The sequence below is a fragment of the Moschus berezovskii genome, chromosome 2, assembly GCF_049115385.1.
Source record: "Moschus berezovskii isolate FMDL1 chromosome 2, NW_MosBer_1.0, whole genome shotgun sequence".
Lineage (NCBI taxonomy): Eukaryota > Metazoa > Chordata > Mammalia > Artiodactyla > Moschidae > Moschus > Moschus berezovskii.
Window position 1 is genome coordinate 124,912,810 of NC_142461.1, and position 21,951 is coordinate 124,934,760.

Sequence of the window (21,951 nt, forward strand, 5' to 3'; positions counted from 1 at the left end):
TCGTTGACTTAAATTAATGGTGGGTAAATTTTTTGAAGGCAACTTTTAGCAAAAGAAATTACTTGCCACATATGTTACTTGTAGAAAATACCCTGTAAATGGCTAATTATTTCAGATAAACTCTATGGATCTTTTTCACAGCACATTATAACCTTTAGGTCAGTTGGTGAAGAATTTACCTGCAATGCAGGAGACCCTGGTTCGATTCCTGGGTTGGGAAGATCCACTGGAGAAGGGATAGGCTACTCTCTCCAGTATTCTTGGGCTTCTCTTGTGGCTCAGCTGGTACAAAATCCTCCCATGACAGGGGAGATCTGGGTTAGATCCCTGGATTGGGAAGATCCCCTGGAGAAGGGAAAGGCTACCCACTCCAGTATTCTGGCCTGGAGAATTCCATGGACTGCAAAAAGACACGACTGAGAGACTTTCCATTTTATAACTTTTAGGTTAGACTTCAATTATAATGGGCTTCCCAGGTGGCGCTGTATTGTATTTAGTCACTCAGTCATGTCTGATTCTTTGAGACCACATAGACTGTAGCCCACCAGGCTGCTCTGTCCATGGGGATTCTCCAGGCAAGAATACTGGAGTGGGTTGCCATGCCCTCCTCCAGAGGATCTTCCCAACCAAGGGATAGAGCCCACATCTCCAGCATTTCAGGTGGATTCTTTACCACCATTAGGAAAGCCTATGTAGGAGACATAAGAGACATGAGTTCAATCCCTGGGTCAGGAAGATCCCCTGGAGGAGGGCGCTGGCAACCCACACCAGTGTTCTTATGTGGAGAATCCCATGAACACAGAGGAGCTTGGTGGGGCTTCTGTCCATAAGGTTGCAGAGTCCAACATGACTGAAGTGACTTAGCAGGCACCCACCAGTTATAATATTCAAAATTCCTTAAGTTATCTGTGGTTAAAAACTAGTTATAAAAATTCTGTAATTCAAGGATGACATTGCTTTCTTATGTCTTATATAATATTGTAACTTGCTTACAGCCACCCCTGGATTTGGGTTAAAGTACCTAATGATCTTCCCATTGGAAATAACTGGCGGTGGAGAAGAGCTTTTGTTAGTTGCACAGTGTCCGATGAAGAACAAAATTCTTAAATGTGCAATATACTGTGTTTACTGGTGCTGTTTTTATACAGCAAAGCATCAGCCTTGAGGCAGAATAAACAGTTCAATAATAAAACATTTAACTTTATAATTTTAAAAAAAGGAACTGTTGTTTCTGCATTTCTGGATCTTTATGGGGTAAATAGGCACTGCAGGCTTTCCTGAATAACTGTCATGAATCTCAAACTATGCTCCTCCCAATTTTCTCTTCCCGCTTCTTGAATATATCTATTGCACACAGGTGTAAACAGAAATGTAGAATTTACCAGCAATTTCATCAGACAAAGAGAGGAGATGTTTAATATCACATACTCCATGATAAACTCTCTTAAAACCTTACTGAGTGATCTCTTATCTTTCAAGTCTGTCTTCCAGACCCTCCTGCCTCTCATGGGATCCAGCATCTATCCTCTCTTCACTCCCCCGCCCTCAGGTGCTGCCTGGCTCCTGCAGATCCCAACCCTTCTTCTCTTCCAAAAGCCAACATGTTTCTCTTCTTTATCACATGCATAATAACCAATCTCTTTTGTTTTTTTTGAATCATTGATGCCAGTGATAGCACAAACCCTAGAGCCCCAGCATCCAGTATAAATGAGTTTATCAAAATAGCTAATGTAGGTCTTCTGGAGGATTTGTATGTTTGCAGTCCTGAAAAATAAAATTTCTTATATTTTATATCTCTCCTTATAGAAATATATAAACATCTTACAAGCATATTTTTGAAACACAATCACTTCTTAATTTGGAGACTTCATACAAGAAATAGGAAAAAATGCTCATTAAGTTTGGTTTTTCTTCAAATATGATGGTTGTAGCTTCCTATGATATGGTATTTGGTATGTAGCAAGCAAAAAGGTACAAGCTGTTCTGTCTCAACATGCAGTAATCTACACTTATTTGTGTACAGAGTATTAACCTAAGAACAAATATCTAAAAATAACTGGGCTGTCATAATAAATACCCTAAAATAGCTTTGTTTATAAAAAACCTGAAAAATTTGATTCCAGTAGTTGACTCTTCAACAGATGTAATCTGTCACGCTACATTCTTTTGGCAATTATGTTTTCTAGGGAAAAAAAATAAGAACTAAGGTCATTTGCAATTTTGCAATAATATTGGCCCAGGAAGTAGTTCAGGAGAAGTTGGAATTCCTAGAACATTTCCATAATTTATGGGAAAAGTACTTTAGAATATTTGAAATCAGTACAGTCATAGAAAAATATCTGCCTTATTCCTAAGTAGCATCAGCTCTCCAAACAGGCAGAGAATAGGCAGCTGTCTAAAGATTATGATGTATGAAATGGTACAAAGTCCTAATTTTCTGAATCATCTCCATCTATCGTGTTTCTTGACACCTGGATTAAAATTGTCATTGCTTGAAGCTTTCCTCAGACTATGAGAAAAGAAGCCATATTCTTTAGGGGACTTTTTTTTGTTGTTGTTAAATGTTTATCAAAATATATTGCAAGGGAATGGAGGTAAATCTTGGGAATGAAGATAACTTCAATTAGGAATACATTATGACTAGAAGGATGAGATGTTGACCCAACAAGAATGAGAAATTGCGTGTCATAGTGGGAAAAAAAAACTACAGTTGACTCTTGAATAAAGAGAGTTTGAAATGCTTAGCTTCACTTAAACATGGATTTTTTTTCCCCACTAAATATGTACTACTGTTGTCAAACTCAAATTTGTGTGCCCAACACACAAAAAGGCCAAACAAACCCAAACTCTTTTGGAGTGGAGAAAGGATTGTTTATTGCTGGGCCTTGCAAGGAGAAAGGGATTGTTCATGCTCAAAAGACCCAAACTCCCCAACGGTCTTCAGAGAAGTTTTTACAGGCAAGCTTTGGAGAGGTCTGCAGGCTGTGTGACTTTCTTCTGGGTTGACTGCTGGTGAGGTAACAGGGTGGGGTTTCAGGAATCTCAACCATCAGCCTTCTGGTTCCAAAGTGGGGTCCACATGCTTTGCTCAGGCTGAAGTTATCATCCTCCCCCTGGATGGGAGACTTAATTCCTGTAGAAGAACTCAGAGATACGAATCAAATAGATATACACATCTTCCCAAGAGAAACCAGGTTCAGGCCCCATGGCTGCACTGGTGTTTCTGCATTCCCTCACTCCCCTGGCGGCTCAGATAGTAAAGAATGTGCCTGCAGTGCGGGGTTCAGTTCAGTTCAGTTCAGTTCAGTCGCTCAGTCGTGTCCGACTCTCCGCGACCCCATGAATCACAGCACGCCAGGCCTCCCTGTCCACCACCAACTCCCGGAGTACACTCAAACTCATGTCCACAGAGTCGGTGATGCCATCCAGCCATCTCATTCTCTGTCGTCCCCTTCTCCTCCCGCCCCCAAACTTTCCCAGCATCAGAGTCTTCTCCAGTGAGTCAACTCGTCGCATGAGATGGCCAAAGTATTGCAGTTTCAGCTTTAGCATCAGTCCTTCCAATGAACATCCAGGATTGATCTCCTTTAGAATGCGGGGTACCTGGGTTCAAACCCCTGGAGAAGGGAATGGCTACCCTCTCCAGTATTCTTGCCTGGAGAATTCCATGGACATAGGAGGCTGGCAGGCTACAGTCCATGGGGTTGCAAAGAGTTGGACATACACGACTGAGCGACTATCACTCCTAATTAGTAACTGTTTAAATCTGCCCTTTGGGACCCAGGGAAGGTCGAGGAGGCTGAAACCCTTTTCCTACAAACAAGAAATGAGGAACGTGGAAAGGCTTTCATGGTTGGGAGATCTCACAGGGTCCAGTGCATTTCACTAATGTACTACACGATCTGTGGTTGGTTGAATCCACAGGTGCAGAAACACCAACATTGAGGGCCGACTGTAAAGTTATATGTGGATTTTCCAGTGTGTGTGTGTGTGTGTTGGGGGTGAGGTGGGAGTTGGTGCTCTTAACTTCTGTGTTGTTCAAGGGTCAACTGTAAATTCCAAACCAGTAATTTTGGGTTTTGATATAGACTTGCCAAGGCATCTTGGGCAACTCATTTGATTTTCGGCAGACGCAAATTTCCAACTATGAAATGGGAATAATAGCAGAAGCCCTTTCCATGTTCCAGTGTAATGTTGAGGATAGAACGATATAATTTTTGTCCTGGTAAATTGAAAAATGTTGTAATAATATTTTACATTTACTTTACTAAACAACATGATAGAATCAGGAGAATAATGGGGGCAACCAAAGAGAGTCCTACTGTAGGTCAGTGTTAACTATAAATATTGGTAAAATAGAATAAAGATACAAAGGAAAGAAAGAGGATGAAAATTCCAAAGTGATCCTTCAGTCTGAAACAGATTGGATGCCACATTAAGAGGTTGGGGTTAGTCATGCTTAAACTGAAACTCACTTTTATCTAGAATTAACTGTGATCATAATACAAGGATAAATTAGGTGAGAGGGGACATATAGATGAACAAGAACAGCAAAATAAGTGTCGTCAAGAATTACAGATTCTGCTTACTTGTATTTTCAAAACCAAGTTGAAATAATGATGAGGAGGAACTCAAAAGCTAAATTGTTGGAATTTTTAAAAAGGTTTTCTTTGCTATGTTTTCCTAGAATCTTTAGGGGATTGCTTTTAATATGTTCTGATGTTGTGTGTATCAATATCTGGCATGTTTTCTCCACAATTTAATGAATAAATGTTTAATCTGAGAAAACTGACAAATTTTAAGCACTTTAAAAGTGAGTTGTGACAATTCTGGGCCAAACACTTGTTTTACAATCCCTCAAATACTGTCATTTGTTTATTTACAAATCCACATAGTGAAGTTGATCATAAGTGCTCAGGGCTTTGTAGTAATAAAATTATAGTCTCAGGAACAAAAGAAAGTGTGAAACCAGTGTGATGATTTTTACCCCTGATCTGAAAGTCTGCTACTCATTCTTCAAACAATGCCTTGCCCATGGAGAGACAATTACTGACTTTGCAAAGAATGTCCTAAATTTTCTCTATTACTTTAGTTCCAGTCATTAGTGTAAAGTTCAGATTTAACTTGAAGTTCACTCCTGAGATATGGTGGAATATTTCCCATCTCTGTCTAGTTCTCAGCTCATCAAAAGTTACATTCAAAGATGAGGTATAGGGGAGAAAAAGGGAATATCCCAGTTGCCTTTCATTTTCCCTGCCTTCTTCCATCCCAGAGGAGATTGAAGGGAAGACATAAAAAAGGGAGAATAAATTATTCAGGACACTTTGGGCTTCACATCTCAAAATCCAAATCTAATTTACTTTAGTTCCAGTCATTAGTGTAAAGTTCAAATTACACTTCAGCAGAACTAAAGATCCTCTTGACTAAACTGAAAGAGGAGAGTGAAAAAGTTGTCTTAAAACCCAACATTCAGAAAACTAAGATCATGGCCTCCAGTCCCATCACTTCATGGCAAATAGATGGGGAAACAATGGAAACAGTGATAGACTTTACTTTCTTGGGCTCCAAAGTCACTGCAGATGATGACTGCAACCATGAAATTAAAAGACGCTTGCTCCTTGGAAGAAAAGCTATGACCAATCTAGTCAGGATATTAAAAAGCAGAGACATTACTTTGCCAACAAAGGTCCATCTAGTCAAGGCTGTGGTTTTTCCAGTGTTCGTGTATGGATGTGAGCGTTGTACTACAAAGAAAGCTGAGTGCTGAAGAATTGATGCTTTTGAACTGTGGTGTTGGAGAAGACCCTTGAGAGTCCCTTGGACTACAAGGAGATCCAACCAGTCAATCTTGAAGGAGATCAGTCTGAATATTCATTGGAAGGACTGATCTGAAGTTGAAACTTCAATACTTTGGCCATCTGATGTGAGGAACTGACTCACTGGAAAAGACCCTGATGCTAGGAAAGATTGAAGGCAGGAGGAGAAGGGGACAACGGAGAATGAGATGGTTGGATGGCATCACCAGCTCGATTAACATGAGTTTGAGTAAGCTCTGGGAGTTGGTGATGGACAGGGAAGCCTGGCATGCTGCAGTTCATGGGGTGTCAAAGAGTCAGACATGACTGAGGGACTGAACTGACTGAAGAGAAATTTATTGAAAGACTATTTGGCTACTTTATGAGGGAAAATAAATCACTAGGCAAGAAAGGAAAGGAAGCAGCTGAGACTCAGGAAATAAAGAGAATCAAAGGCTGCCATCTCATCCATTTCCTTTATTATAACTTCATCCTCCCCACAGTCCCCTGAAGACCAGCTGTCTGTCGCCTTAAGCACAAAACATGGGCATCAAGAGCAAACAAGTTTAACACCATTCAGAGAAGGCAATGGCAAGCCACTCCAGTACTCTTGCCTAGAAAATCCCATGGGTGGAGGAGCCTGGTAGGCTGCAGTCCGTTGGGTCGCTAAGGGTTGGACACGACTGAGCGACTTCACTTTCACTTTTCACTTTCCACTTTCACACATTGGAGAAGGAAATGGCAACCCACTCCAGTGTTCTTGCCTGGAGAATCCCAGGGACGGGGGAGCCTGGTGGGCTTCCGTCTATGGGGTCACACAGAGTCGGACACGACTGAAGTGACTTAGCAGTAGCAGCATCATCCATAAATTAAAGACTTTTGTATAATGACTTGGTTTCAAACAACAAGATCATGGGAGGGGGATTATACTAAGAGCAGCATAGATCAGATATCCCTGACCTTAGCATAACAGTCAGAGGATAAGATAAGAACCAGGCAGGGCTGATTGTTACCTGATATTTGCAGTGGGGAGAAGAGTGGTTCTGAAGGAAAGTGAATGGGAAGGATAGTCATTCCCTATAAGAAGGGGAGGGTAGAGAAAAGACTAAACAATAGACACTCATTTAAAGAACAAATCAGGAGTATCTGGGGGATAATGTTACTTGCTGAGAAATAAATTTTTCTTAAAAACTTACAAAATTATACCTCTTATTCCTACCCATTTCTAACTATATTCTGGTACTACCGTTGGTGAATTTTCAGAACATGCAGGCTCTAATTATAAATAGGGATTGTTCTCAGAAATTTGATTTGTAAGGAATTTGGATCTGAAAATACATAGAATCAATGCTATTTTTTTCAGCCAATTTATAGCCAGTTTGTGGTTGGGTAAGAGAAGAAGGGAAGGGAACTGTGCTGGGACTCCCAGGCACCAGCCATTTTGTCATTTTCTGGGTCTGGCTTGGTACAAAGCAGAGAATACAGAATAAAAGTCTGAAAACCTGTGTTCTAGATTGAATGATTGCTCTCTGCTGTGGGACTTCAGAAAATAGGCATTGGTTCACATCTTAATATGATGGTGGTGATGGTAACAGTACGTGTGTGTGTGTGTGTGTGTGTGTGTGTTAAGAGGCAATCGGACTGCAGTTTGAACTCAAATCTACATTTAAAGTTCTTCTGATCCTAAAAGGTCATGCTTCTATGATTGAGAAAAAGCACTTTCCCACAACTCTATAGCTGCTTAAGGGAAGGCAGCTCTGTAGCCTAATAGTTTGTGGGGAGAAGACTGGAAGGGATCAGAACAGGGACGTAGGCTGTTCTTCCATGTCCAACCATCTATATGGCTCCCTTACTAAAGAGCTTCTGGACATTGTCAATAAATACATCTGTTATCAATATGAATTCATTTGGAGATAATATCAAAGGTCTAATTTGTGGCCAGCTTTGAGTAAGAAGCCCTAGCCAAATGGCCCTTCTGGCATCTTCTCTGGGAGGCCCAGCTACCTTGTATTAGCAAATTGAAGACTTCCTAGTTAGTGTATCAAGCCAGAAATAATAGTGCTGTTCATTCTCAACAATTTCATTTTACCCCTAAAAATCTGATGGTTACCCTATCAATTATATATGTGTGTGTGTGTGTGCGTGTGTGTGTGTGTGTGTGTATTTGTCGCTCAGTTGTGTCTAACTCTTTGCAACCCCATGGACTGTAGCCCACCAGGCTTCTCTGTCTATGGATTTCTCCAGGCAAGAATACTGGAGTGGGTTGCCATTCCCTTCTTCAGAGGAACTTCCCAAACCAGGGATTGAACCCTGGTCTCCTGCATTGCAGGCAGGTTCTTTACTGTTTGAGCTACAGGGAAGTCCGTGTATATATATATATATTATATATGTATATATTTTCCCTCTCAGTAGTGTCTATTATTTGAGTGAGAAATGAAATAAATATCTAAGAAAAGGTAAGTAAACTATAGATGCGCAATTAGTTTAGGGAAAAAATTGAAATAATTTCGAGTCATTTTGGTTGTGCTAAGCCATAAACATATTTCAAGAGAATTCTACCTCTTAATCTGTGGGTTTAAATGAAATTCAACATGAGTTTTTTAAAAAGACTTACATTAAATTTTGTTAATAATTTTAGAATTTTTCTAATATAAAGGTGATTGTAAATTAAATGCAGTGTATATATACTGGAAATAAGATTGTTTTCCTTTTCGGGAGATGAATTTGAAAATTCAAAAGTCATGGTTTTAGGGCAATTAATTTATAAAGTCAAAGGTGAGTTTGAGGGTTCTAAGTTTGGTATTAAAAAGAATTTCCTAGGTAAGAGATAATCCTGTGTTGAGAAACTGAATAAATTTGGTAGGCAAATACTTGTTATTACATTTTCATATCATAGGGTAGAAATAACAGAAAATTACAATTTTAAGCAAAAATTTTTTTTACTATTTTTCCTTTGTCATATAAACAATGTAAATTTGCTTCTCACTAGGCCTTTTACATCAAGTATTAATACAATCAAGATTTGAAAAGAATAAATGGTATCAGCTCATCCAAGGAGAGTTTGTTAAGATCTGTGTAAAAAGAAGAGAGATTGTGACTTTACACATGGGCGACAAGTAAAACAGACCAACTGTAGGGCAGAAAATCAAAAAAGAAAGTGGATCAGTGAGTCCCATGGTGATACAATAAATTGCTATTATTTAAATGGATGGTCAGAGAGTAAAACTGCCTGTGAACAAGAATGCCTAGGAGAACAATGGTAAATCTGAACAGAAGAAGCAGGGTCAGAGCAAAAGAGTTGCAAAGCTCAGAGTGCGAACTGCAAGTACTTGGGTCAGGCAGAGGATGAAGCAGAACAATCTCATCATTCAGAAGCTTCCTGGCCGCCAGCAAGCTGCATAATGAAAAGCAAACAGAGCTGAGGCCCTCCACAGAGAAAGGGGAGCAAAACAGCCTCAAGACATGGAAAGAGCTGAGCTGATTTTGAAACTACATGTAACTATCAACTCATCAGGATTAGCACTTTCCCACAAAGAAAAAAAGTAACAGGAGAATCACAGAGGAGACCAAAATACTTAATCAAGTCCATTTACATTTCTTATATTGTGAAAGCCGTGTACCCAATGGGATTAATTAATTGTGTTTGGTGATGAAAACAAGTTTATATACTGAGGAAAGTACCATTTCTCCTTTTCATCTTTAAGATTTCCTGCGTATTTTCTTGGATAAGTGGAATTTCAGAAACATAATTACTAAATGAGTCAAGATTGGTAATCTGGAATAGTATGGGAGACTGAGAACAAACTCCAGGCCAAAAATAATCTACCCTTTCTATTTGTTATAAGAGATGTGCTTAAATGGATTGGGCAGAAGTTCATCCATCTGAAAAAAATATTGGCTAGGTTGAAAATTCTTTATACGTTGAATAGGAGATTTTTTTAAAGTGAGATAATTTTAAAGTTTGTTAAATGATCAAAAGTTAGTTAGATCAAAAGTTAGTCCTTTCCTTATTTAAAATGCACTGAGCATCTGTAATGTTCAGGCATCGTTCTGGGCTCTGCTGATCAGTCAACAAATAAAATAGTGCATTGGCTCCAATTTCATGGTGCTGATATTCTACCAGAGGCCCACCACAAAATCCATAAATAAAGAAATATGCAACCAAGAAGTGATTAGTGCTCTAAAGGAAGGGGAAAATAGGCTAAATTACATTGAAATAAAAATACAGGAGATGTTTTAAATGGGACAGTCAGTGGTCTTCTCTGAAGTGATGACATCTCAACAAAGGCCTATCGAGGTGAAGAAAAAAGGCATATGAGCCCCTTAGAAGAAAAGGAATCCAGTAAAGAGAAGGAGGCAAACAAGGTCTGGGGTTGTGCAAGGCCTGTGTATAAAATACCAATGCAGTCAAGCGAGTGAGGGAACGGTTGGAAGGAGGCAAGTCTGGAAGGAGGCAAGTCCAGAACGAGACAGAACTTAGTCATGTAGCATCTTAATGATTATGGATGTATGGTGAGTCATTTGAATTTCAGTCTTAGGACAAGGATAATGAGAAGTCATCAAAGATTTTCATTGGAGGAACAACGCAATGTTTTGAGAGATTATTCTGTAAATTGTTTGGGGAATTAACTATAGGGTGGAAGAAGAGAAAGTGGGGAAACCAGTTAGAAGGCTGTCTGAGATCCTCCAAGTAGAGATTAATGATGGATAGGACTAAGGTGGTAGTGTTGGAGCTGATGAAAGCTGATTAGATTGGGAATACAGTTTTGCATGTAGAGGCTTCACAGTTTGGTCATGCATTGGAAAAGGAGTATGAAAGGAACAAGATGATGCAAGGAATACACTAGACCTTAGAATGTTCTGTTAACTAAGATGGGAAAGATTTGGAAAAGAGAAGGTTGGAAGGGGTCAGGTGCTTGTTTCTGTTTGAAGATTCAGGACAGACTCAAGACCGTATTTTAGATATACTAAATTTGGGATGCCTATTAAACATTTAAGTCAGAATACAGTTAGGCTGTTGGTTATATGAATCTGAACTCAGACGGGGGACTGGGCCTGACAATATACAGTTGGAAATCATCAATTTATATATTATATTTAAAGCAGTAGGATTGGATGAGATCACCTGAGAAGTGAGTACAAATAGAGAAAACATTCAATAACAAAGTCCTGGAAGTGGCTTGCATGTAGAATGAGAATGAAAAGGATTGTCTAGCTGGCTATAAAGACCAAGGAGGAGTGGCAAATGAGCTAAATGGAAAAACAGGTGTGTTTGATCATTTTGAGATTAAATTAGTGTTTCAACAAAAAGTGGCCGATTATGTTAAATGCTGTCAAGATTTTATCTAAAATGGGTGTGAAACTGACCACTGGATTTCCCCAGATGGAGTTTGTTGGGGAAATTTGACAAGAACTATTTTAAAGGAGTGATGGGCATAGAAGTCTGATTAGAGTATGTTAAGGAAAGGTTATAAAGTGAGTAATCATTACTTTGCCAACAAAGGTCCGTCTAGTCAAGGCTATGGTTTTTCCCGTGATCATGTATGGATGTGAGAGTTGGACTGTGAAGAAAGCTGATCGCCGAAGAATTGATGTTTTTCAACTGTGGTGCTGGAGAAGACTCTTGAGAGTCCCTTGGACTGCAGGGAGATCCAACCAGTCCATTCTAAAGGAGATCAATCCTGGGTGTTCATTGGAAGGACTGATGCTAAAGCTGAAACTCCAATACTTTGGCTACCTCATGAGACGAGTTGACTCACTGGAAAAGACTCTGATGCTGGGAAAGGTTGGGGGCGGGAGGAGAAGGGGAGGACAGAGAATGAGATGGCTGGATGGCATCACCGACTCTGTGGACATGAGTTTGAGTGAACTCCAGGAGTTGGTGATGGACAGGGAGGCCTGGCGTGCTGTGATTCATGGGGTCGCGGAGAGTTGGACACGACTGAGCGACTGAACTGAACTGAACTGAATCTTTTATTATACTATAGGAGTTTTATTCTAAAGAGGGGGCAGTGACTAGAGGTAGAATGGAGTCAGACAGTTTCTTGAAATGGAATAAATGAAAATATGTTTTTGTGGTTATGGAAATATTTTAGTAGAATGGGAGAAATTGATGGTGCCAGAGAGAGACAGTTTATAATTTTTGGAGAATTCTTTGAAAGGGTGAGAGATACTATGAAAAAGAGGGGTGGATAAAAGTGAAGGGTGAGGCCTATGAAAGGAGGCAGAGATATGGGCATATGTTCAAATATATTGGTAGATTTGGCCATGCTGATGTCAATTCATTAATGGTTACTTCAATTATTTCTGTAAAATCAACTGAGTGTGAAGAAAGTACAGGGTTGTTAGAGATTTTAAGAGAGAAAAATCAGACAATCTAACAATCTCTGGTGCATTTAGACGACTGATGTTCAGTGATTATTGACACAGATGGATTAATACCATAAGGCTGACTGTCCACAATCAGTGGACAGTCAGTGAGCAAGAGCTTTAATCCGTGGAGGGAGGGGGATACCCGCAGAAACAGCACAGTCAGCTCTAACAGTCATCTTGAAACTAACCATGCAGTGATCTGATCAGTGTCATCTTGATTGTTTTAAGCACAGTTAATCTTCACTCCCATGGTTTGTTCCCATTTCTCTGAGGCCTGTTCCCAGGATTTTGGCAGTTTAAGTCATGGCTGCAGTCTGGTCATCACGTAATTAACATCTTTCACCTGGTGAGGGTTTTCAGCATCTACAGTACAGCTCAAAAGACGCTCAAAGGGGGGTTCAATAGCTAAAAGACAGTTCAGAATATTATCTACAACCCTTTAGGAGAAACTAGAAGTCATTGACTTTGCTTAATGACCAAATGATTATCATTTGGTCTCCTTTGTTTTCTTTTGTTTCTGCATTTTTAAACTTTTTTGATTAAACTTATTTTTTGACTGAAGTTTTTCTACAGACAAAAGGCAGCCTGAGGACTTGGGAGCCCAGAGAAAGGGCCATAGGGCCCTGCTCTGTTTCAAGGGTATGGTAGCCTAGACTGACCATTGCTTCAGTAGAAAGGTACTCTCCTTGGAAGGCAGAAACTTTGAAAATGCCAGGATAGGACATCCTTCTGTGGAAACACTTAAAAAAAAAAAAAAAAAGGCATCATTTGTCCTGTGGCTTTAAACACAACTCTCCATTCATTACTCTATTTTTAGCGCTTTCAAGACTAACCACTGACTCCTGCTGATTGACGCATTCTTAATTTTAGATATGCTATTGTGTTCAATCAATGACAGTCAAACCTTGCAAGAGAAGGAGACATTCTGTCTCTAGCTATAAGTGAAATTGCCCGACACTGTTTAGCTCCATTATGTGTAGGCTTAAAAATTTAACTTTACTTGTGAGTTAATGGAATGCATCAGCTTTGAAGAAAAAGGGAGAGCACTTGGCTGTAGAGGGTAAAGAGACATTTGGTCTATCAAAGTGATTCTCAACCTTGGCTAAGCAGCAGCATCCTTGCAAAATTAAAAAATCTTATTCTTGCCTGATTCCAGCCTTAGACTTACTGATAAAGATATGAACATTTTGCATTTTGAAAAATGAGACTAGATTACTCTTCAAAGATACTCTTTGAATTCATGCTTCTAATGATAGCAGGTAAGTGTACCTCATCTCCTATCTTCTTCTCAGTATTTACTGCTAAATCTTTCACCCAGGTTTTACTCTTGGGCAACAGCTTTGGTAAAATATATGATAAGTAAAATATATGTAAATATGTAATACTTCTGAATATTTATGAGTATCAGACAAAAATGCTGCCTCTATTCCTATGCATGATTAAGAAATTAGCATATTACACATTTATTCTTCTGCTTCTCTAAGTAATGAGTAGTTAAGTGAAATGATTATGTGTGGATTTGCAATTTACATTAACTGAACAGTCATTGTATGGGAGCAGAGAACAACTGTGCTGTGTATATGGAATTACTTTAAATAAAGTAGAAAGGGATAGATTTAAGGTGAGTTCAGGACATATTTAGATTTCCTTGGTGGCTCAGACGGTAAAGCGTCTTGCTTACAATGTGGGAGACTTGGGTTTGATCCCTGGGTCGGGAAGATACTCTGGAGAAAACAATGGCAACCGACTCCAGTACTCTTGCCTGGAAAATCCCATGGACGGAGGAGCCTGGTAGGCTGAAGTCCATGGGTTCACAAAGAGTCGGACACGACTGAGCGACTTCACTTTCACTTTTTAGGACATATTTGGTGTTTACCTTTGGAATGAAATGGATACCTCATTTGATCTCTGTGACCCTAAGCATTAAGTTAATAGATAGCTATTTATTATAAATGAATGACAAGAAGATTAGACAAAATACATGTGAAACAGTTTTGGGAAATGCAAAAGGCATTTTCAGTCTGACAAATGGTGGACCTTTACTTCATAGCCTTGATGTATCATATTATGGCTTAAATTATAGTCCTTGAGTAAATTAACATGATTATTTTGATAAAATTTGAAGGACTGATATACAAGCAATCATCTTTTTAGAGCCATTGAACTCACTTTTTTGTGCATAGTAAGCCTTCAGAAAACTAATGATTGTTAAATGTATTTTTCAAATAGTTTTCTCATATAGAAATTAGACTTGCTATTTTGCTTATCTAACCAGAATATTGCTCCATCAATGGCTGTCCAAATTATTATCTCCCGAGCTGGACCACTTCTTCCCCACATCGGTACTCTCCAAATGCTTTATTTCTATAACATGCTTTCATTGAATTAGTTTCTTTTATAGGCACACCGTCACCTCTGACCTACATTCCCATCTGATTTGCAGTTGTGTCTCTCCCCTGTTCAACACACAGTAGGAACATTATTATATTGAACTCATATTACTTCTTTTCTGATAACCCAAACATTATTTGTAACTTGGTTCTATTCTGTATTTTGCCAGGTTAAATTTAAATTCTACATCTTCCTGATTACAAATTCTATTAAAAACATTAACAGCAATGATGAAAAAAAGACTGAGAAGTTAGATCTATGTCTTTTATGAGTTGAAAGAATTTGATAATGAAAAGGGCCTCATGATCTTAAGTTACTACATTTTCCTTCAGATTTCATTTGGAAAAGATCAATGACAATGGAAGATTGAGTCCTAGCGGTCTACATGAAAAGCCCCCAGTAGAAATTGGGGACCCAGGTTTGTGTCCTAGCCCAGCCCATGATTGCTATGTGAATTTAAACAAGTCCCTTTGCCAGCTGAAATTGTCCTTTCATCTTTAAAGTGAAGAGATTAGACTTGAATTCATATTCACAACTATTTGTGAGTCAGAGACCCCTCTGAGATTCTGCTGAAAACCACGGACCTTCTTCCCTGAAGAGGCAAATATATAAGTATAAATAGAATTCCAAGAGGGTCAGAGGCTCTCAAAATACACCCACAAATTCCCTAGAGGACTTTAGAATGAGTTCAAGTGACTAAAATATGTGGTTAAAAAAAATGAATTCGTTTACATTTGCTACTCCCAACGTGAATTAGTTTTAAAATGTGGATTTGGGCCATTTATGTCATTTAAAGTTAGAATTACTTTCTTGTAACTTACAGTACTCACAGCAGAGCAGATTCTTCAGTAGAAAAGAAGATCTACTTTGTATATGAATAGCATCTCAGGGTCCTTGAGTTTTTTAGTCTGTCCTGCTACTCAGTGCAGGATTCCTTCCTCTGAAATGGAAATTTCGCTTTGACTTGAACACACACAGTGATGGGGAGCTCATTCACGTGTTTACTGCTGGGCAAACATGAAGAACTTAGAAATTTTCTTCTTTATATTAAACCATACAGATATCCCCAACTTAATGATTGTTCAACTTAGTGAAGTGAAGTGAAGTGAAAGTCGCTCAGTCGTGTCCGACTCTTTGCGACCCCATGGACTATATAGTCTGTGGAATTCTCCAGGCCATAATACTGGAGTGGGTAGCCTTCCCCTTCTCCAGATGGTTCAACTTACAATGATTCAAAAACAATATACAGTCAGAAGAAACTGTATTTTAAATTTTGAATTTTAACCTTTTTCTGAGCTAATGATATGTAGTGGACTGTGGTCTCCTGATGCTGGGCAAGGCGGTGAGCACAGCTCCAGTCACCCATACCATGATGAACGAAAACAACCGATACACTGACACTCATCCTGTCCTCACACTGCCATTCTGTTTTACACTTCCAGTATGGTATTCAACAAATTGCATGAGATGTGCCACACTTTATTATAAAGTAGGCTTTGTGTTAGGTGATTTTGCCCAACTGTAGGCTAATATATGTGTTCTGAGCACGTTTAAAGTAGTCTAGGCTAAGCTGTGATGTTCAGTAGGGTAGATATATTAAATACATTTTCCACTTATGATATTTTCAGTGGTTTCCGTTCCGTTCCGTCGCTCAGTTGTGTCCGACTCTTTGCGACCCCGTGGACTGTAGCCTACCAGGCTTCTCCATCCATGGGATTCTCCAGGCAAGAATACTGGAGTGGGTTACTGTTTCCTTCTCCAGGGGATCTTCCCGACCCAGGGATCGAACCCGGGTCTCACGCATTGGAGGCAGATGCTTTAACCTCTGAGCCACCAGGGAAGCCCCTTCAGTGGTTTACCCTTTTGTAAATTGAGGACTATCTGTAATTTGCCTTTACCACATGAATGTCAGCTCTCAGTAGCTTAGATAAATTTTATTTTTTTCCAGGCTTTGAGGATATCAACAGCAATCTCTTTTGTCCTCTTAATTTTCTTTATGCTTAACAGTCCAGTTTCATATCCAATTCTTCTGGAAGAGATTTCATAAAACTGTTTTCAATCCCAGTTATTTCCTTCCATGGAACTCTTGAGATGCCAAGTCCAGAACTGGGCAGTATACTCCAGAAAAGGTCTGAGCAGCACACAGTTTGAGAGAAGTTTCCTCTCTTAACCTGCTGCCTCTGCTGTTAGAAGAGCTCAGTTCCTACACACAGGTGGCTCTGCTGGGGTCACCATGAAATTGTGCTCACTTGAACCCCTAACCATGATCAGTGTAGGTTGTTCTCCTTCTCTTTTAGTACCAAAGTAACCTTCCTACAGAACAGCTCCCTTTGACCTCTACCTTAATCACTTAGGTCATCTTCCCAGCTCTTGGGAATACTAGTTTTGTCATTCTTCATGTCATCTTTTCTTCCAAGTTCATGTCATCTACAAATGTAATAAACCCACCCTTTTCCCCCTCTGAACCAATTGATAAACATATCGGCCTGCGGTGCACCAAACGGAAGCCTCCTTTTGTGGATGAATTCTTCGTAATTCTTCACCCAGTCGCTTCACAGCCTCACCCAACTCACATCTGACCTCCTGATCTACAGAATGGAGACGAGCATGAGTATAACGATCTGGGTGGGGGCAACGTTTCTTTTCCTTTTCTTCTTTTACTCTGTCTGCTTTCTTTTCCTCAAACTATTTTCTTCATTCCTTCATGTACTCTCCTTGTCTTGTCTATGGTTTCTTCCCTTGTGTGTTCGTTCTTGCTAAGGAGAAAAGCACCTCTGTGCATTTGGGAATCCCTCTGCTTTCCACCCACATGAACGCTGGCTGTGTCTCTCTTGCTTCAGGAGGCCCTTTGCCACGTGTTGGGAATCAACACCTGTGCAGGTGAGGTGTTTGCCTATGTGCTCATTAGCATCTGGCAAGAGGAAGCTTTGAGAATTTCATCAACACCTCCGGACCAAGTTGCTTTCCTTCACCTCCAGAATTACTCAAATATTGAATGCGGGTTCAAAGAAAATTTAAGTATAAAGCATATGTGTGTCTGGAGATAGGAGGAGCACGGGGAGAAACATTTTAGACAGTCCTCACAGACTTCACACTTTAATCTCAGCATTTACTGCATCTAAAACCAACCAAACATTGTTGGCAAGGAAAAAGAGTCAAAACACAAATTAACTAACATCTGTTACTCAATGGAAAGACGATATTAGTGATAAATGCTTTGGGAACCAAAGAATCTGTGGTTCTGTAGAACAGCTCTGTGTTGTCACCACCTCCTGCCTCTCAACATCTTTCACCTGGAAATGGTTACGGCCACACTTGACTAAGACTGAGAAGGCACGTTTCAAGGTTTGCTGGAGTCATTTTACTTTAAAGAAGGCTTTCTCGTACAACTTTGTGGCCATTATTATTACAAAATAAATAAGTAAATAGACCTATAGTCAAACTATGGGCAATAGTTGATTAATGGTTTAATAAATTGGAAATTCTAGTTACCATTTTTTAAAATGTTTGACCCCCTCATACAGACAAATCAATGTTGGCATTTAATTAACCCTAATTGAAAAGAAATTGTCTGAACACAGCTTCATTACTCTGTAATTACCTCAAGGATATAAGGGATGAACTCTGGAGACAGTAAAACCTTTGGGAACCCAGAGAGATGCAGACAATTTTAGCTCAGGAAAGTGTAGAAGGCAGCTGAATGATTATTGAGCTTTAATATTTCACAGGGACTGACAGGATGGTTTGAAACAGATTAGTAGGTAATCCTACAATAAATCCTAGAGACTGATAGATTACTTTAGGCTAGTATCCAAAAAGTTAAAAGTGAAAGTGAGTTGGGTGTCTCAGTCAATCAGTCTATACTGAGGAATTTTGATGTGTCAGAACTTCTCTTTTAACCACACTATTGTTGTTGTTTTTTAGTCACCCAGTCATGTCCAACTCTTTGCAACCCCATGGACTGCAGCATGCCAGGCCTCCCTGTCCCTCACCATCTCCCGGAGTTAGACCAAGTTCGTGTTCATTTCATCAGTGGTGCGCTCCAGCCATCTCATCCTCAGACACCCTCTTTTCCTTATGTCCTTGATTTTTCCCAGCATCAGGGACTTTTCCAATGAGTCAGCTGTTTGCATCAGATGGACCAAAATACTGGAGCTTCAGCTTCAGCATCAGTTCTTCCAGTGAATATTCAGGGTTGATCTCCCTTGACTGGTTTGATCTCCTTGCTGTCCAAGGGACTTTCAGGAGTCTTCTCCAGCACCACACTTTGAAGGCATCAGTTCTTTAACGTTCTGCCTTCTATATGGTCCAGTTCTCACAACTGTACGTGACCACTGGGAAGACCATAGCCTTGACTATATGGACCTTTGTCAGCAGAGTAATGTCTCTGCTTTTCAACACACAAAATTTGTAATCACTTTCCTGCTGAGAAGCAATTGTCTTCTGATTTCATGGCTGTAGTCACCCTATTCAGTGATTTTGGAGCCCAAAAAGAGGAAATCTGTCCTTGCTTCCACCTTTTCTCCTTCTATTTGCCATGCAGTAAAAGGAGATCAATCCTGGGTGCTCATTGGAAGGACTGATGCTAAAGCTGAAATTCCAATACTTTGGCCACCTCATGCGTCGAGTTGACTCACTGGAAAAGAGTCTGATGCTGGGAAGAATTGAGGGAGGGAGGAGAAGGGGACGACAGAGAATGAGATGGCTGGATGGCTTCACCGACTCTATGGACATGAGTTTGAGTGAACTCCAGGAGCTGGTGATGGACAGGGAGGCCTGGCGTCCTGTGATTCATGGGGTCGCAAAGAGTCCGACATGACTGAGCGACTGAACTGAACTGAATAGGACCTGATGCCATGATCTTAATTTTTTTTAATATTCAGTCTTAAACCAGCTCTTTCTGTCTCTTCCTTCACCCTCATCAAGAGGCTCTTTAGTTCCTCTTCTTTTTCTGCCATTAGAGTGGTATCATCAGCACAACTGAGGTTGTTGATCTCACTGAGGTTACTATCCTTGTAACCTTGAACAAATCATTTATCTTCTTGGAATCTAAATTTCACCATCCAGGTGTTTTTCTCGTGTAGCTGTTGTGTGGTTTAGTAACTCAGGTATGTAAGACTCTAGCAGAGTGACTGATTGAATGCTCATTAAACTCCCTTTCCTTCTCCTTAGGATTCAAACCTCTTTTTCTCCTATGTAATCTATACCAGGATGAAATAAGTTCTATTTGTTAAAAACAAAGTTCTCTCTATGGTGACTGTGAGTGATCTGTGCTTGCAGATGAAATTAAGGTACTTAAATATTATTACAACCAATCAAATATATTTTCAAGATAATCCCCCAAGCACAGGGATGTCATTCCTTGTCAATTGGCTCTGTGGCTTGCTGACTACCGTATATGCAAATCCACGCTCTCTCTTGTTTCTTCATTTCATAGTAAACAAGAGCAGTGACTTCCTTTCATTTATTAATTCTAACTGCAATGTTTTCCAGTAATATTCAGAAAAATCTCATAAACCAATTTTCTGAAAAATATAATATCAATAAACTTTTCAATGTTAAGCACCACTATAAGTCAGAGTGTCAGCTAGTATGATGTTTTAACAGAATAGACCCAAGTGAAATGAAAGGTAATTTTGTAGAGTATGGTTGTAGTAATTGACTTCTGATTTATACCCCAAATTTGAATTAATTTTGAAAAAAATCTGAATATACATTAGTGTGGAGCTTCCAAAGACATATATTTAAGTGTTACATCATTAATTCCATCAATCATTTATACAATCAGTATTAATGAACACCTCCCTTTTGCCAGGCTGTGTGCCTGGGACTCCAAAGTGAAACTGTAATCCTGACATCAGCAAGTTTGTTCTAATGAGAAAGACAGGTAAACAAATACAGTTCTATAAAGTAATTGATACAAAAGAAAGTGATGCAAGAGCAGAGGGAAATATTTGAAAGACCAAGGAGGTCCACTTGGAGAACTTGGGGAGCCTTCACAGAGGATGAGTGAGAGGTTATCAGGTGGGTGAGTAGGAAGAAGCTATTTGGCAGGGAGAATAGAATGAGAAAAAGATGGAGGATGAGGGAGCCTAGAGTGACCTGTGGGCAGCCTGGTGGCTCAGATGGTAAAGAATTCACCTGCAATGCAGGAGACCCAGGTTCGATCCCTGGGTTGGTAAGCTCCCCTGGAGAAGAGAATGGCTAGTATGACTAGAACACTCCGGTATTCTTGCCTGGAGAATTCCATGGACAGAGGAGCCCAGCAGTCCATGGGGTTGCAAAGAATTAGACAATTGAGCAATTAACACACATAGAGTGATCTGTAATGTTTAAGAGCAGGTTAATATTGTTAGGGAATAAATTACTGTTAGAGGGGGATGCAGGAAAGGCTGGTGGAAATGAGGCCAGATAGGCAGGGAGAAGCCAGATCATATAAGCTTCCATAGCAGGCAAAAGATGTGACAATGGTTTTCCTCTGTGTAGATTGTGGGGGAAGTGACTGAAGAATTTTTAATACAAAAGTTTCAGAATCATATCCATATGTTTTTATTCCTAAAGAAGACTAACAATATTCTGATTCTTTTTTTGTTTGCAAGTAACAGAAATGGAGCACACAGACCTCTTTGTTCCTGAGGTTCTAATGGTTCCCATTGTAACAGAGTTCATGGATGCCAAAAGAAATATTTGAACTAAGTGATTTGTCAAAATTACACTAAGAGCCTGTGAGCAGATTTTTAGTTAACAGGTTTTTAATAGGCAGTGATGCAATTCTTAATGAAGAAGGTTTAATTACTATAAAAGATGCCTGTCTCTAATGGAAATTGGGCTGCGTGTGTTTTTATCCCTCAGTGAATTAATTAAAAGGTTTATATAGGATTGATTGTTTAGATTCTTGGAGAAAAACATACACCAATGAAAATGTTCCAGTCATTTTCTTTATCTCTTGGAGCAAAGCAGTCAATCTGCCAGAAATAAATTGAGCATAATTTTTATAATTTCAGGGGTTAAGCATATGAAAGGCCAGAATGAATCAGCATTCCCTGAAGAGGAAGAAGGCGTGAACGAGAGAGTGCAGCAGTGGGACCATTAATTACGGGTCTGCAACAAGAAGGCTTCTTGGGAATAACCGAACTATTAACCTTTCTGAACATCCCATGGAATGCCACTGCTTGACTTCCACCTCTGCTCTCCACACTCATACAATAGTAATACACCTCCTGGGAAGTGCCCCTTGATGGAACTTTAGAACTACCTACAGATTGTTTCATATTACGATACTTACAATTAAAGAATAAGTATTTATTTTACAGTGATTTTTCTTTTTAACAACATAGAAAATCTGCAAACATGTAAATTTAATACTGCCCAGCTTAATCCCCGGTGTCCTACT

At 39.6% G+C, this 21,951-nt stretch overlaps 1 protein-coding gene across 2 annotated transcripts in view; it reads left to right on the forward strand.

Moving 5' to 3' along the window:
* The window catches only part of PPP1R1C (protein phosphatase 1 regulatory inhibitor subunit 1C), a 131,648-nt gene extending 109,997 nt beyond the window's left edge, over nucleotides 1-21,651 (forward strand). For both annotated transcript variants that reach the window (XM_055398409.2, XM_088842681.1), the window contains exon 5: nucleotides 21,563-21,651. In XM_055398409.2, the coding sequence (XP_055254384.1) occupies nucleotides 21,563-21,651 (89 nt within the window). The remainder of the gene's footprint in view (nucleotides 1-21,562) is intronic.
* The last annotated feature ends 300 nt before the right edge of the window (nucleotides 21,652-21,951 follow it).